Consider the following 18,447-nt stretch of genomic DNA (forward strand, 5'->3'; position numbering starts at 1 on the left):
ATAGCTCTACCTATTAAGTCCAAAATTAGAAGATCTAAGATGTTACACTACTTGCAAGCTAACAGCATTCTGAATAACCATGGTATCGAGGTGTGGCAGTTTCTAGCATGCTGTGCTGTCAACACTTGGTGACAGCAGATCCTTAATAGGCTTGACTTTGCATTAATTTGCCTGACACAGCTGCACTCACTCACACACACGTGAATACGAGAGCTCTAGCTTAGGGATCAGACCACTTATTTACTCACATAGCAGCTTGCATCAGTTCCTCATGCCCCAACTCTTTACTGCACACCACACTCTAGTGAGGTTTGCACCATAAGAGAGGAACCTACAAATTATGAATCTTGGAGTCCATATAGGAGCACAGAGAGAGAGAGAGAGAGACAAAGAGGCTGACTTTGCTCTACATTATAAACAAATCCGAACCTTCTCTGCAGAGCGGAGGAGGAGATGGTCTCAGCTTCACCACCCTGGAATGTAAACAAATAGCTCTAGGAATATAAACCTCTGAATGTCTTTAGAAGTCTCTATCTTTGGGGTTAGTAGTCAATCATCCTTCAATTTAGGTGCCAGTGAACCTTACTCAGGAAGCCAAATATACAGAAACGTGAACATATTCATGGAAACTTTTCTCCCAACACTACCTACAGGGCCATCAAAACTAATAAGTATAGTAGAGAAGGACATTAACGGCTGCAAACAAAAAGCAAGAGCAAATTTCTCGGTTCACAGTGAAAAACATAGTAACTTGGTGTAGTGGTTACTAGACTGCTTCTCTAGGCCACTACAGGCTGACTGTAGAGAATATTGGCTTCTTCCAGTGCACGCTGTGAATTACCATCAGGGAGGGAATCGTGCCCTCTACCAATGAGCATCCCCATGACCAGCCGATACAGACATACAAAAACCCACTCTCTGCCTTAATTTGCATCAAATCTGACAGACTATCCCAGCTTCATGGTTTCCTGTAAGATGTGCTGAGGCATCAGTTGCAAACACATTTGGAGACACCTTCTCCCTCTGTCCAATCTTGCCTTTCCCATCTCCTTGCAGATGTAGGTACACATATCTCTGGAGAGCACTCCCTAACAAATTATCTGCCTGAAACTCTCCCTCCCAAGGTCTGTTCGCAGGGAATACAACCTAAGACACTTCGTCCCTTTCACTCAAAATAGTATATTGGCTGCAGAAAAGTCTGTAATTTTCCTCAATCATAGAATTAGTACCTTTATTCTTTCTTTGAAACTGGTTAGATATTTTAATTTTTTTAAAGACTTCTAGTATAGAGAGTAGAATTTCAAAGCAGAACTTTGGGAGTATGATTAAAAATCCCCTTATTGATATGTGAACTTGTTACCTAGGGAATTTCACAACAGGCTTTGGATCCTTGCCCCTAAGATTCCTTCTCACCTCATTCTGGGTATTGAGGTGTGGCTGTTTCTAGCATGCCCTGCTGCTAACATTTGGTGAAAAGACACCCTTAATAAGCTTGATTTTCCTTTAAAAAATGTTGAGACTTCTCCAAATTGAGCAAGGAGAAAGGGAGCGAACGGATGCAGCCAAAGAGACATTTAGTCAATTTAGTTAAATTCAAACGAAAGAAAAGTTCACTGATGACAAATGGAAACAATAGGCATAGTCCCAAAAGAGTGGAAATGAGCCAAGTATTGAGCAAAAGGAGAGCGCTCCAAAACCATTTGTTTGCTTAGTTAAAACATAATTTCCTGGACTAATTCCTTACTAAATTAGGACCTTATGTTATTAGAAAAACTCACTCCAGGATATTTCTTACTAAAGCGGAAGTTACATCTCAGTGATTTGACATTGAGCATCTGGGTTAAAAATAAGTCTGTCAGTATATTTTATTTTATTTCAATTTCATGCTCTATTTACAGTAAATCTCATACTCCACATTACCTAAGTGGGAATTCAGAATAAATAATGATTATCTAAAACACTAGTTTTCATTTTCTTTTGAGAGAATTTTATAGCTTTACTCATTTATTTATGAATAATGCAGAAATTTGTTATGCAGATACATGCAGATGGCTTTTTTTCCCACTTCTGATCTTACAGTTCACACACAGAGCTCTTGAGGACTGTATTTGATATGATATCAAATTAAACTGCAGCATTTCTGAGTTGGTAGAGATCTTAGAGATCATCCAGCCCAGTGTTTCCCTACTTGATTTACTGGCAAACCAGTCATGATTTTTGACTTATCTGCATGCCCCTTGTATTGTAACAATAAAAATATTTCTTTAAATCAGTTTACTTTCTATAACCTAAATATTTTTATTTGAAAAAGAAATTTTGAGTGATTACTATAAATGGAAAACATGAATCACTTGCCATAGATAGAAGGTAACAATAAAAATAAATATAGAACTACAATAAAATCCCTCTTTCCAATGGCTCATGCAATTCTTTTAAAAACGTCATTGAAGGGGGAAATCACGATAATTAAACATACACATTTTAAGCATTTTACCTTAACTTTAAATGCATAGACATGTCTTTGTTCACCAACCTTTAGACTAAAAAGGGTTTTGTTTTCATTGGTTTTCTCTACTCTTTTTTACTTTCATAATTGCTGATTTCTGCTCTTACTTTATTATTTCCTTCCTTGTATTACTCTGGGTTTAATTTGACCATCCCTTTTTAGCTTCTTAAGGTAGAAGTTTAGATCATTGATGTTAGATCATTATTCTTTTTTAAAAATAGAAACATTTAAAGGTATGTTTCTTTCCTAAGTTCTGCTTTAGCTGCATCCCACAAATTTTGATATATGTTTTCATTTACATTCAACTGAAAATCTATTCTAAGATTAGATTTTTTTCTAGATGCAATAGGCTTGAATAGCATTTGAATAATGTCTCTTTTTAAAAAAATTCTTTCGTTGTTGCTGTTTCAGCAAATTGGTTTCAGGACCATTGTGTTATTTTCTGCATTGTCCTCATCTATATTATTGCATAGCCCGCTAATTACTTTTTTTCATATTTCTTTTAAAAATTTATTCTAATTCCCCTTGTAACTTATTTTTGACCAATAGATAATTTAGAAGTGTGTTGTTAATTTTCAAGTATTCGGGGGATTTTCTAGACATTTTTTGTTATTGATTTTTAGTTTAATTCCATTGTGGTCAGAGAACATACTCTATATGATTTCATTTTTTTTTTAAATTTGTTGATTTGTTTCATGGCTTTTGGTTCATCTTGGTGAACATTTCAAGTACCCTTAAAAAATGCATATTCTGCTGTTGTCAGTGGAGTGTTTAATACATGTTAACTGGTCAAATTGATTGAGGATGTTGCTCAAGTCTTGTATACCCTTATTGGCTTTCTGTCTGCTATTCCATCAGTTACTGAGAGAAAAGCGTGAAATTTCCAGCTGTAATTGTGGATTTGTCTATTTCTCCTTCCAGCTCCATCGAGTTTTGGTTTGTGTAGTGTGAAGTTCTGTTATTTAGGTGATTACACATTTACTATTACTATGCAAGTGGTAAGCGCCCTTCATGATGAATTGGCTTTTCTAGCGTCATAAAATATCCCTTTTTCTCCCTGATTAATTCGTTGTCCTGACATCTACTCAGTCTGATATTAACATAGCTACTCTATATTTCTTATAATATTTCTTTTTCTATCCTTTTACTTTTAACCCATCTGTGTCTTTATACTTGAAGTGCCCTTCTTATAGTTTTTGACAGGGATTTGCTTTTTTTGTTGTCTGACAATCTGCCTTTTAATTGGAGTGTTAAGACCATTAAAAACTAATGTAATTATCAATATGATTGGGTTTAAATATATCATCTTGATAACTATTTTTATTAGTACCATCTGTTCTTTGCTTCTTTCCTCCTCTTTTCTTGCATTTCTCTGAATTAATTGAGAAAGTTTTAGCATTTCATTTTATCTCTATTATTGGCTTATTAGCATAACTGTTTGTTCCAGGGTTTACAATATGCATCTTAAATTTATCAGTCTACCTGCAGATTACCTTACACAAGTCTGCATAGAATGAAAGACTCTTATAGCAGTATACTCCCATTTCCCCTTCCCATACTTTGTGCCATAATTGACACATATTTTAGTTCTACATATATCATAAAACATAATTTTTGTTTTAAATTGTTATATTTTAAAGAGATTTTAAAAGTAAGACAAAATGTTTTATATTTACCTATATGTTCGCTATTTGTGGAACTCTCTGTTCCTTTGTGTAGTCCAAGTTTCCATCAGTATTATTTTCCTTCAGCCTAAGAACTTCCATTAACGTTTCTCATTGTGAAGATCTCTTAGGGCATGTTCTCTAAGATTTTGGTTTTATAAAAAGTTACTACTTAGCCTTTGTTTTTTAACAGGTTTTATTTTGTTAGAGCGGTGTTAGGCTCAGAGTAAAGTTGAGCAGAAAGAATAGAGAAGTCCCATATGTTCTCCTGTCAACGTCCTGCACCTGAGTGGTACATTTGTTTTAACCAATGAACCTACATATATACATCATTATTACCCAAAGTCCATAGTTTACATTAGGGTTCACTCTGGTGTTATACATTTTATGTATTTGGACAAAGATGTAATGACAAATACCCACCATTACAGTACCATATAGTTTCATTGCCCAAAAAATCCTCTGTGCTCCATCTATTCATCCCTTCATCCCTCCTAACCCCTGATGACCACTGATCCTATCACTGTCTCCATAGTGTTACCTTTTCCAAGAATGTCATATAGTTGGAATCATAAAGTATACAGCCTTTTCAGATTGCCTTTTTTCACTTAATAGTATGCATTTAAGTTTCCTCCATGTCTTTTCCTGGCTTGTAATAGCTCATTTATTTTTAGTGCTGAATAACATTTCATTGTCTGGATGTACCAGTGTTGATCCATTGACCTACTAAAGGAAATCTTGGTTGTTTACAAGTTTTGGCAATTATGAATAAAGCTTCTATAAAATCAGGTGTTTTGTGTGGACATAAGTTTTCAACCCATTTGGGTAAATACCAAGGAGCACGACTACTGGATCCTATGGAAAGAGTGTGTTTAGTTTTGTAAGAAACTGCCAAACTGTCTTCTAAACTGGCTGTCCCATTTTTGCATTTCCATCAGCAATAAATATAAGTTCCTGTTGCTCCATATCCTCCCCAGCATTTTGTGCTGTGAGTGTTTCAGACTTTGGCCATTCTCATAGGGGTGTAGTGGTATCTCATTGTTGTTTTAATTTGCAACTGCCTAATGACATGTGATGTTGAGTACCTTTTCATGTGCATATTTTCCATCCGTATTTCTTCTTTGAGGAGGTGTCTGTTCAAGTCTTTTGCTGATTTATCTAATCGGGTGGTTTATTTTCTTATTATTGAGGTTTAAGAATTCTTTGTAATTCTGGATAATAATATTTTTATTACATATGTCTTTTGGGAATATTTTCTCCCACTCTGTGGCCTTCCAGTCCCTTTATTAGTGTCTTTCACAGAGCAGAAGTTTTTAATTTTAGTGAAGTCCAGTTTATTGATTATTTCTTTCATGAATTATGTCTTTGGTGTTGTATCTAAAGTCATTGCCAAACCCAAGGTCACCTAAATTTTTCCTTGTTTTCTTCTAGGAATTTTATTGTTTTACATTTTACATTTGGGTCTATGATCCATTTTGAGTTAATTCTTGTGAAGGGTGTAAGTTTTTGTCTAGATTTTTTTGCATGTAGATGTCCAGTTGTTCCAGCACTATTTGTTGAAAAGGCTATCTTTTTTTCTTTCATATTGCCTTTGATGCTTTGCTAAAGATCAGTTGACTATGTTTGTGTGGGTCTATTTCTGGGCTCTCTATTCTGTTCCATTGATCTATTTTTTTATTCTTTGGCCATTCTCACACTGTCTTGATTACTGGAGCTTTATAGTAAGTCTTGAAGTCAGATAGCATCACTTGACTTTGTTCTTCTCCTTTAATATTGTGTTGGCTGTTTTGAGTCTTTTTCTGTATCTGATAATTCCAACATCTGAAATCCTTGTTAGGACTAATCCTGCTGTTTGGTGTTTGTGCTGAGTCTTGCTTGCAATGCCTTGATTCCTTGTGTATCTTGCAATTTGAGGTTCTGAGCTCATATTTGATGGGGCTTTATCTATTGGAATCCTTTGAGACCTGGGCTTAAATATCCTGAGATTTATATTTGCCTTGGCCAAGGTCTCACAATATTGTTAACCTAATATTTATTTAAGGTAATCTACCAGCCTGTGGTTTCCTGGACCACACAGATGGTACAAATTAGAACCTCAAACATGCATTAAAGCAAGCTGTGATCATAAAATTCTTAAGGGAATTTTTTTTTCATTCTACCCAGAGCTCTAAAAATATCTTCAGGACGTGATACCTTCCCACCTCCAAACAGGATTGACATCTGGTCACCTATCTCTCTATTGTGTATAAGTGGGGAGGAACTCTATCACAGGGAATTGAGTTAGATATTTAGCTATTTTGACACATCAAACCCCATGACAACAACTCTGAGCTTAGAAAATGTAGTCTAAATATGACTAATTTCCTCCCTTGCAAATCCTGAGAATTCTCATGTTTTAATAAAATTTTCCCACTGTTCATAACAGGTTTTTCTTGGGAAAAATATCTCATGCAATAAAGGCAACCATACACCCTAACTCCAAACAACAACAAAAACCATAAAGTAAACATTTGTTGAGTGCTTATAATGGTCTAAGTACTAAGTTAAGAGCTTTATCTGAATTCCCCCCTTTTTTTTTTTTGGTGAGGAAGATTGGCCCTGAGCTAACATCTGTGCCAGTCTCCCTCTATTTTGTATGTGGGATGCTGCCACAGCATGGCTTGATGAGCAGTGTGTAGGTCCATGCCCGGGATCTGAACCTGTGAACCCCAGGCTGCTGAAGTGGAGTGTGTGAACTTAACCACTATGCCACTGGGCTGGTCCCTGCATTTCTTTATTTAAATTTTAAGAACCCTCTTATGATGTAATTATTATTATTATTCCCACCTATAGCTAAGTAAACTGGAGTAGAGAGATGAGGGAACTTCTGCAAGGTGACGTGGTTACAAGGTTAGCTAATGGAGTTTATGTTCTATAATAGTTTTATATTGCTTCACACACACAAAAGTATATTTAATACTTAGTCCTTATGTTTTGGAAGCAGATTCAGCTCTTGAATTTCTAATACTGATAATTCCACATTCTTTTTTCTTTCATTGTTGGAAAACCAAATTAGAAATTCATATCATGAGCTGAGGGAAGATGTGCTTGGGTCATACACAGAACGCAAATCTAAATCAGTTGGAGGCTTTATTCATACATATTTCCCTAGTTTTTGAAAGTTCTCAGATTGTACCTATTTTAAGTATGATATTAGTGACATTTAACTCAAATTTGTATAATGAATCGTATTTATCTTCAGTGACAATCACTGTTTGATTTGAACCTACAACCACAGATCTTGTTGAACTACTAGTTCATGAATGCTCCCTAACTAGGTAACCTTCTCGGACTAAGAATCCCCAGGTGGTTTATGATCTCTGTGTTCAAGTAGACGCTAAGTCAGACACCTGGAATCTAAAATAAGGATTTTCCATTTTCTTCTATCTCACATTGAGGTAATTCTAATTTTGGTTCTTCAACTCTGATCACTTTTAAAAACTTAAAAGTCCCCATTCTTTCTGAAGGTGGTGAATAGTAAAGTGAGATATGGTACTCCTATGAGACTGATGAGTATTGTGTTTAGCTGGAGAATTAGTGATGGATAAGAATTTGACTTCTGATCAGCTTGGCCCGTACTTCATTTCGTTTAACCTCGTATTCTTCTGCTTGTACGTTTTCATGCTTTCTTCCTTACATTATTCCAGGATTTAAACGAATTGCAAAGTTAAGTTCTTAGCACTAAGTGGCTAAGAAGGAAATACTCAAGTGCACCTGGATCACCCCCCACCCACACTTCGTAACGATGCCCTTTACTGATGGGGAGCATGAGCATCTGAAGATGGATCCCTCTCGCTTTCCTGGTGGGGGTTGAAAAGTACTGGGGACTTCTGAGAGCTGGTGAAATTTGATGAAGGCTGTGTTCAACTTTTTATTGCACTGAAAGACTAAAATAATCACAGGGTCTTTGTACAACAGGCATGTGTCTCTGAAAAGACTAGACTGGCTATTTCTCCAAATTATGTTTTCCGAGGCCAGTAGCTTAGTTTTTGTTTCTGTTTTGTTCGACTTGAACTATAGACCAAAAATTTAAAAATGATACAATGGTCTCATATTCAAGAACCTTATGAATTTTTTTTAATACAAAATGGGAGTTGTAAAAGGAATTGACAATTATTTAAGTAGTCTGAGAGAAATAATTCTTTTGCCTCAAATTTAAAATGAATTGTTACCTACATCACAATTTTCTAGAAAAGAACTATTGAAATAACAATACTCCAGTGTTGCTTTGCACTATACTACCACGATCACACCATGCTTCTAAAGGGCCAGCACTTGTGGGACACAGTGTCCTTGCAAAGATCTTTAGAGCAAGACAAAAAGGAAAAACTTGAAATGAGGGACCCTAGAGAAAAACGATGCCAAAATATTTAATGTCATATTCCAATATTAAAATTTATTTAAAGGTAACTATTTTCGAATGGATAAGTTGACATAATTTTATTTTTGCTTGAAAATTGCCAGGAATAAGTGTTAAAAGGTAGCATATTATGGGAGATTAATTTTGATGGGGAGAATGATACTTTATTTCTTCTGTTATATAAATGAATTCAATTTGTTCTAGAAATTTAAAAAAAGATTACTTCCAACTTTCTATTATAATTGCATATTAACCCAGGGAGGTCATTTAGTGTCTCAGGAATTTAGTTATTGTATCAAAAAAGTCCCTAAGATTTAGAATAAATTTTAGGATAAATATTAAGTAAGATGTAAACTCCAGCGCCATGCACCCTGTCTAATCTAAGAGATCATTCACTCACCTGTGGTTTGGGCAGGCACTCAGGGCAGCGTCTCCACTCCTCACCACATCTGACACTTTTTCTTTTTTCAAAGGCTCTTCTGCTTCCTCTAGGGGGTTGTTGTTGGAAAGGAAGTGTTCAGGTTCTCCAATGCACTCTTCTCTCTGATCCATTTCAATCTGAATTAAAGGCACTTCCCTTGAGCAAAGTGATCGCCTGGTGCAGCTCAGAGGGACAGCATCACGGCACGAGGAAGTTTCCTTTTTTGAATCTAGACCTTTGTGCTTTGTAAGAGGAGCAGCTTTGCTTGGAGACCACACTGGGGGATGTTTGCTTTCGGTAACAGAGTCTTTCCTTGGGTAATCAACAGACTCCTGAACAAGAAGGGTTGGCCCACTTCGCCCTCTGCTCGAAGCTGATCTATTCACACATTTCTCCACTTGCAAGCCAGAGCCACCAGAAACAGGCTCAGCGTCAGCTGCCTCGGCATCATCCGTGATAATTTTGTTCTTTTGCATAAGGGCCTTGATTGAGTTTGCCCATGTCTCATGAATTAGCATGTTTGTGATCTGGTCGGTCCCGCCTCGCCAATACAAGCAAGAGTCAGATTTGCAGAGCCCCGAGGAGGAAGCACTACTGACTGGCTGTGCACTTAGGAGATCTGGCTGGCTGTTTTGAGCAAAGCCATCTAAGGAATTGGCTTTGATGGGCACATTCACTGTCAGCCTGGCACCCAGGGACCTGCTATCTGGCACGGACGACTGTCTGTAACACCGTGGGGATCGCAGAGAAGGCGACAGTAAGCCGGCTGTCCAGTCCTGGCTGCTTCTTCTGGAGGAGGCGCTGTCTTTGCTTTCTCTTTCAATGTCCCTCAGCATGTACCTATAGAACTCCTCAGTTATGCTTTCGGTGCTGGACTGTTTGGAGGGACAGCTTGGCCTCACACTGAGGTGGTCATTTTTCTGGCACGCCTGTTGCATAGCTGAGTTCAGAATGCTGCTGGCATTCTTGCCTGCATAGTAATCCAGCAATAACTCAAATCCTCTTCCTTCATTTTCCATCTGGTTCACCATGAACCTGGCAAACTCATCAGTGATGCTCTCACAGCTCGACTGCTTGGAGACTGAGCTGGCTCTGCTAACTGGCTGACTTAGGGTGCTCGTTAAACCCAAGCTGTTTACAAATGCCCTGGCATTAGAGTCCTCCTCTGGAATGCTTTCACAGCTGGAGGCCTTCAGCCGATTCCACCTGTCTCCACTGAGTAGCCGATTCCGGGTATAGCTCTGGGCTTGCCAGACACCTTCCACCATGGAGAACTCTGTTAGGTTCATGATTTTGGCTGCCACTTCATTTGCAAAAATATTAACAGAATCTGGGATGTCCTCAGGGTTCATAGACTCATCCACAACTCTGTTCATCAGCTTTTCTTTCAGCTCTGGGTGCTCATCCGTTTTCCTCTTGATCTCGCTGAGCCGCGGTGGCTTGTGTTTCCTCACGGTGGCCCCACTGGCCTGGCTCTCCTTCTTCCTTTTCAAGGATCGGCAGGGTTTGTTCGGGGTAATCAGAAACTCACTCCCTCTCTTCCATGCACAAAACCAGGGTTGTTTTCCATTTGAGTTGTCAAGGCAAATCGCTGCGATTTCAGTTGCCATGGAAACAATCGTCTCTGCTAATTCTTCCGCAAAGTCTGTAATGCCGTATACGTCTGCGTGTTTTGCCTGTAGTACGGATTGAGCAGGAAGGAGCAAGTCATTCCCTAACAAAGACAGGTTAACCTGAACTTCACTGTTTAGAGGTGAGGCACCGTTGTACTTTTCTTGGACATTTGCATGGATGCTGTCCTCAGCATCCTGGGAACAGCTGCTGCACTTGCCGACTGTTGGTGTCCTTTCTCCTTCTGAAGAGACTCTGCGTTCATTCTCATTGTGACTGGGCGTCTGATGAGGGTTTTTTGTATCTTCTCCCACATCTGTTCCTTTCAGATATATTTCCTCGGGGGATGTTTCAGCAGTCGAAGAATCAGTCACTCTGGGACTACAGGACAATTCACATTGCAGCGTGGGGTTCTGGAAGAGGCCTGGCTTCACTGGGCCCCGGTTATCTTGTTTCAGATGCACATCGTCCACCAGATCATTGATAACAAGACCGGTGCTATTGCTAAGTGGATGGCCACTGGAGTATTCGGTGGCTTTTGTCCATGCTTGACCAGCAGCCTGATCCGGTAGTTGGCAATCCAGGTCCATTTCCCTCCATCTGATGGTCTCCTTAGAAAGGCCTGTGGGACATTCACCAAGCTGTATCATATGGCTCATCTTCTTGATCGTGGAGCATATCACATTGAAGAGCAGTTGATGTGTACTTTCCATTAAGGTGTCCAGAGTTTCAGATGAATGCCTGCCATCATCGGGGTCGAATATTTTATTTTTCTGGTGAACTTCATCCATCGAATGCTTCAGGATAACATTGGACAGGGTCTGTGCCAGTTCATTACCGATCACATTTTCTGAGCACGAGCTCTGAGGCTTCGAAGCATTTTCTATGATTCTCCTGGTCATTGATTCCATGAGGTCTCCCATACTGCTGTAGGTATTAGGTTTCGTTAAAACCAGAGCGGCCTCCTTGAGCAGCGCCTCAGCAATGGCTTCGTTCCCCAGCTCCATGCTCTTCCCTGTCGCTAGACTACAAAGTGGAGGGGTTGCTGCAGAAGCGTTAGCTGCAGATACGTGCCCACTTGAAGCCACAGGGCACTTCACCTCTCCTTTTTCACCCAGGCCACAGACAGCAATGGCGCTCGCCACCTGAGTCATGCCACACAAAGCAGAGGGAAGCGAGTATTCACTGACGGAAGGTTCCTTGGGTCCTTCGGGTGCTTCAGTTTGCATTGGTCCATCGCCACCCAGTGGACGGTTTGAAACCAGGGATGCTTGCTCCATTTTGAATCTTTCTGTGGCCTGTGGACTCGAAATGGTTCCAATCACAGTGGCTGCGCAAGCTAATGCTATTTCTAGAGCACTCTGGGGGTGTCTGGTGTTCTCTCCAGAGAGGACGCCTGAGGTTTCAGCAGAGACTTCTGTCTCAGGCCACGAGGAGATGCCTGGCTCAGGGGCAGTATTGCTGCCATCTGGACTCTGAAAAATGACTATTTTGGGGAGCTCATTCCATGACTGAGGGACCACGATATCTTTCGTGGAACAGCCAGTGGGAAGCAGAACACTTCCTACAGAAACACTGGCTTCAGGTTCCTGGGGTATCGTAGGTGGAGACTGAGATAGTCTAATAAATGCGTCTTGCAGCACAGATTCTGCTAAATTTGTAGCATACTCGCCAGTTGTGACTTCTCCATGTTGTATGGGAGGAAGAGAGTTTGTTCCATCCTCGTGGTCTCCTGGGTCTAAGTTGCTGCCATGCTCAGTGACAGTGCCACATGCAGAAGGTCCATCTTTCTCAACCATCCTGGAGAAATAAGCATCGCCTGGAATATATAGTGCCTGTGAGTTTCCCACTTGACCTTTAAAATTTTCTGAATAATAACAGTTTGTGGCTGGTCCGTCATTCTCTTCAGCTTCACCTTTCCATTCACATGGCTTGGCCGAGGGATCTAGACTCTGCAAAGTTGTGTCTTCTGCTGCTTTTTCCAGAGATCCTTCTGTTTTAATCAACAGTGTGTGATATTTGCTAACGTATTTGTCTTCCAAAGTACAAAGCAACTTTTCCTTGCTGCAATTCCATTCCTCCTGGATGGCTTCCTCTGGCTTTTTACTTTCTAAAACATGGGCTGCAATACTTATATTTTCATAACCTAGAAGAGAAAATGAAGGCCATTATTACTTTTTGGATAGCAGGTTCTCATGAGTCTAAAATAACAATTACTTTCTAAAAATGCCTTTAAGCACCAGGTGTTTTTTTTTCCCCCTCAAAATAGCATTTTGAATGTTTCTTCAAGAAAAATGAATCTGAAAAGGTTTTTGAGTTCTAATATGGAATGCTGCCCAACCAAATGGTTTCCAATGTGGGATACAAATGCAAGCGCTAGAGTGAAAGAAGAAAGTGTTTGGAAGCTGAGGGCTGGTCACCGTTCTTCAGGGGGAAAGGAACCCAGGAGTTGCATCTTAGAGCTTCCCAGTGGGTACAGTGGGAGAAAGGAGGATGTTTAGAGCAACCTCAATAGTGAGCCTTGTGCAAAGATTTGCTCTGAAGTTTGCATAGGACTTGCCCCAGAGACAGTGGCAACAACATCTGGGGCATCCTTTCCTCTGTGGCTAACAGTGGGGAAGAGGAACCCATTGTTCACTGAGCTCTATTAATGAGTCAATCGAAAGATGAATACATGAGTACTAAGCACTCGCCTGGGTTATTTCCTTCTGTCTTCACAATAATAATAGTTAAACATAATAAATATATATAGATAAATAAAATAAATATAATAGTTCTAGAGGTACTATTACACTCTTAAATTACAGATAAAGAAAGCAAAGCTGGAAAATATGAGATAACTGGCTCCAGTTTTCACTGCGTCAAAGAGGCAGTAATAGAATTCAGGACAGTTTAACTCGGCTTCAACTAATAGACGGCTTTTATGGAAGTCTTAGGGAAGTTAACTTTCCTCCCAGTGATCATCTCCATCTCTTGGCAGGCAGGAGGATTTCCCTTTAAAACACACAGATTTCCTTCAGCATCCCCAAGGCATCTTTAGGGAGTCTGGAGCCATCTAACCATTAAATGTATTAAGGGCATTAGTCAGCATCCAGCCTAGTTTTCTCTCAACCCCCTTCTCTCCCTAAACTCAGTAAGTGAAGACTGTGATGTGCCAGCCAAACTGATGTGGCCTGAAACTTTTCTGAAATTTCACCTAGACCTTTTTATACGTGACTAATTTCAGGATGCACATTCGTTTCATTGGAAAGTTCTCACCATTCCTATATTCTTCCACCTCACTTTCCTCCTCTAAGTGCTCAGATGCAGTGAGAAAGTCTTCCTCAATTGAAGACAAGGAACAGTTTGTGTCATCCTCCACTTTCAAGACGTTTGTTTCCAGGTGGAGCTGCCGCTCCTGCACCAGTTCCAGACCGATCAAAAATTTGTTGATTTCAAAGATGATGCAATTGGTACTGTTTGGTCTGTTCCCTCTTGCACACTGGACCAAGCAGATATCTGGCAGCCAAGGACACTGAATGCAGAGAGAAAAAAAGGCATTTATTAAAAGAGAAAATAAAAAACCATTGCCTCTGACCTTTCTTCTTCCACTAATACCTCCTGTTAGAAAGAGTGGGGACCTTTAAAATATTTGGAATATTTCCTGGGCTTATATTGATGAACTGATTGAAAAAACCTCAAGGGATGTTTGGGAACACGGAGTACCTAGAAAAAGTTTGACTTAGGGGAAAGTGGACCAGTTGTATCACATTTTTGTACTTTCCTTTCAAAGCAAAAATTGCACTGAGCAAAGTTAAACAGGCCAGGAAGACTTATTCAAAGCTATTAAAATAGGGGAGAGAGGCAGAATGGAGTTGGGTCACAAGCACTGAAACAAAAAGGAATAGGGTTTTAAGAGCTGGTGTAGGAGGATTGTAGGCCATCTGTATTTGCTAATTGGCTTTACTCAAAAGAAAAGTAAATTTTCTTGTATCTTCATGGCAGGAGGTAGTTTTGCAAATTGGAATGAGGTGTCCACTGAAGTTAGGCTTCCGTCCTTCCACTCTGATAGGAGCACTATCTTCTTTGATAATTATATTTCAAAGAGATGATTCTTAGGTCTTTGAGAAAGGCATCCCTAGGCTGTAAAACTGGAAAGAGGCTTTTTTTTTTTTGCTGGGGAAGATTTGCCCTGAGCTAAAATCTGGGCCAATCTTCCTCTATGTTTAGTATGTGGACTGCCAGCATATCATGGCCTCTAACAGAGCGGTGTAGGTCTGCGCCCGGGCACTGGGCAGAGAAATAATTTATAGTGATAAGTTTTATAAAGTAAATTTTCTCAAAAAAGGGAGGTCAGGGCCTAGGGTTAGGAAGAAGGCTGTCTAAAACTTAATGTTAAGGCCATCTTGGGCCCGCTTCTTGACTAAACTGAGTCCCAGTTTCTCAGACCAATATCTTTTTCTGCGTTGGTGATATTCAGTAAAACCTCTGCCACGATTTCAGAAGTGTGTCAAGTGTTCTATCAAGTACAGTTAGAAGTGATCATTTGTGTTGCTCATCTGAAGAAACAGCCAAAATGTGATTTAATGAAATCCACGTGAAGTGAATTAATTATCTCTAAAACATCAGTGTATGGGGATAGCAGTGATAAGAAGGCCCAAAATATTGAATGGTGTCCCAGTGAAACCTATTAATTGTGTTCAGTTCTGGGGTTACAGATCATATTCCTCTTCTCCACTACAAGTCTTCACTACTCACACTGTTGTTCACTAGAATAGCAATGAAAATGTTTCAATTGCTTGCACACAGATTACCAGTAAGTTACAAACATGTCTGGTTCATCAGGGTTTTCGTTTTTATAAGAGGACCAATATGCTGATTTATAGTAATTTTTAAGAGAAAATTCATTGAATGGAAATGAGAGTTAATGGGTAGGGGGAAGCTAAATAAATTCATCCCAAAGTAGAATCTGAAATGTTTGGGAAAAATGTTTTATGTTTAAATGTTCACCTTACAAAAAATTATTTAAATCACATGCTTACCTCTGGTTGGAGTTAATTGAGTCTAATCCTAGTTAACTCGCCATTTTGGAATCCTGGACTCTGAACATTCATGTGTGTGAGTGGTGAGTATGTGCACATGCAGAGGAATACGTACACATAGACATTCAAATTGTACTTCTGAAAGCAGTATATCTTCTTCTTACAAAAATATCACTTATAAATCTCTTTGATTGGATATTATAATTAAAGTAATTCCAGGAGAAATGATTATAAAATGAAAAATTCTACCATTCTCCATGGAGTCCAAGGGTCCATCCCCCAGGGGCTCAGAAATAGCGTTCATCAACGTGCTTACGTGATTAAGTCTGTTTTTCAAGAAAAATGGTCCATAACCTTGCTTTTCAAAGTGTAGGTTGTGGACCAGCAGCCTGGGCGTCACGTGGGCACTTGTTAGTAATGCATAATCTTAGTCCCCACCCCAGATCCACTAAATCAGAATCTGCATTTTCAATGAATCTCTGGGAGATTTCTACACCCATCGACACTCGACAAGTACTGGTCTATAGATTTTATGAAATTCATAAAGAGTCTGCAACACCCCCCCAAATGGTGACGAATTGCTGTTATAGAGTAATAGCAGCTGGCTTAATTTTCTTTCCACTGAATTCAGATATAATACACAAAACTGAAATTTACCAGCTACTTTCTAAGTGCCTATTACATGCAAGGTATGCTGGGAGGGGCAAACAAGACTCACAATTGTCCTGGGGTGGAGTACCATACACTGCCCAGTGGTTCAGACATGAATAAAAACAATTATAAAGTTGAACCACAGGAAGTTGCCATATTTGCAGGTCAAAATGATTGCATGTTGGTCATTTCACATCATCTAGATTAAATATATATAACATAAGGTAAAATGTGGCAGGAATCAAAAGAATATTAACAAAGCAATATGAAAGTTAAGTAATACTTCAAGATAGACTTCGAGCAATCATATTATTCAATGTGGAATGCTACAGAGCTATGGTTTTTGTAGACAGAAAACATTTTCTTTGCAATCTTCTTGAAAGTTAATAAACATCCTGGGAGTCTTAGGTAAATGAAGTTTAAACAATATAGCCTATAAAATAATTGCAGATATTATTATAAAATTTTTATGGTAGTCTATTAGGTACTTGGCATTTCTTATTACCTCTGATGCAAATAATTTTCTATGAGGTTGGTGGTGCTATTGCTCTCTTGCAGATGAGAAATCAGAGCCACAGAAAGGCTAACTGGTCCTTTCAAGGTCACACAAATACAAATTGGAAGAGCCAGCCTTGCAATCCAGGTCTGTTGGACTCCAATTCCTGTGTCCTTTCCAATTCTCCCCATGGTCCAATAACAAAGATCCAATGTCCACAGAAGATATGCAATTTGGTAAAGATGATGGGTTGTACCTAGACCTCCTCAAACTCAAAGTATGCTCAGTAAAATTATGTGTTCATTTCATAGCAAGGACAGCCACAGGAGTAGATCTTATTACTGTACATAATAAACATCTCAGAAAAATTTCCTCCTGTAGAAAAATAATTGATTTTACTTACATTTTCCACTTAGTATTTGACTTGACTGTTGACTATTGTAATGATCGTGTTTCTTAAGACTTTTTAAGAGTCTTATCCTAGGACTCTGCTAAGAACAATTCGAGGAGGGAAAAGGTAACTGTCGTGCCTCCTCCTCATCTCTGTCTCACTGGTGTGTATTCATTAGTCTTTTGAAACACATATGCATGGATAGTTGGGCATATGTTTTTATATATTTAGTAATATTCATAAGAAAGAATGTCTGAGAAGATGCCAGGCTGTAAGTAGGCAGCTCCATGAAAGCAAGATGTCTGACTTATTTACTGCCACATCTTCAGCATCTAGACAGGGCTTAACTTTCAGGAGGTGCACAATATATACTTGTTGAATGAATGAGGGATGTTATGAATATTTTCTTACATTTTTCCAATTGTATAATTTAATTGTAAAATAATGCAGCAACATAAAAAAGCAATAGAGTTATTTGTTGAAGCACAAAGACATGAATAAACAAAGAGAAAACTGCTCATAGATAACAAAATTCCTCAAGAAGCAGAAAAGGCACTTCCTCCATTAGGCTTGCATCAATATTATACTTGTCTTGCTTGAAAGAGCCCAGCCAGTATGTAAATAGATGATTACTCCTGTTCTTAGTACTCTACTCTGCTACTTTATTTTGCTTTAAATAACATTTCTTTCTCTTTCATCTTCCTTCAGTTTTTTGTATGGATAGAAAATAAAACTTTGCATTTGAATATCCTCCGCACTTCTCAAGGTGCTTTCATATTATTTCATTAAATCACTTTGACTTGTTTCCGAGAATGTAGAAAAGTATTTTTTAAAATCTCCCTCTTGTAGAATAGGAAATCAAAGTTAAGAGAAGTAAGGTAATTTGTTACCTGGACTACTGAAAATTTTAGGCTGATTGTCAAAAATCTTCTTTGGCATTGTAATTTCCTGGGTCAAAGGTGCCAAGTAGCTTGTTGACTCTCTTCCACACAGGGGCAATGGGGACATGAGCTATGCCCTTGGGACTGATTTAGACCTCTCCACTTAACCCAGCTCAAGTTGCCTCTGCCAATATCTTCATCCTTCCTTATGGATTAACAGATTGCCAATTTTAATGGGGCAAGGCAGCCAAACAGAGAATATCCCTAAATGTGTACGTACTTGCTAAGATGGGATTTAGCATTGATATGCTGCCCTAACATTGCTGGTCTGTTAAAACATATGGATTGTGGTACCTACAAAATGATGTAGGCCTTTGGGAGATTGTAGAGGGTGAAGTGATACATA

At 39.0% G+C, this 18,447-nt stretch overlaps 1 protein-coding gene across 8 annotated transcripts in view; it reads right to left on the reverse strand.

Annotated features, from left to right (window-relative positions):
• Positions 1-18,447, reverse strand: part of SPHKAP (SPHK1 interactor, AKAP domain containing) — a 154,438-nt gene that overhangs the window by 18,424 nt on the left and 117,567 nt on the right. For all 8 annotated transcript variants that reach the window (XM_070618519.1, XM_070618518.1, XM_070618516.1 and 5 more), the window contains 2 exons: positions 13,860-14,115; positions 8,970-12,747 (listed from right to left, as the gene is read on the reverse strand). In XM_070618519.1, the coding sequence (XP_070474620.1) occupies positions 8,970-12,747; positions 13,860-14,115 (4,034 nt within the window). The remainder of the gene's footprint in view (positions 1-8,969; positions 12,748-13,859; positions 14,116-18,447) is intronic.

The sequence above is a fragment of the Equus przewalskii genome, chromosome 5 (assembly GCF_037783145.1).
Source record: "Equus przewalskii isolate Varuska chromosome 5, EquPr2, whole genome shotgun sequence".
Classification (NCBI taxonomy): domain Eukaryota; kingdom Metazoa; phylum Chordata; class Mammalia; order Perissodactyla; family Equidae; genus Equus; species Equus przewalskii.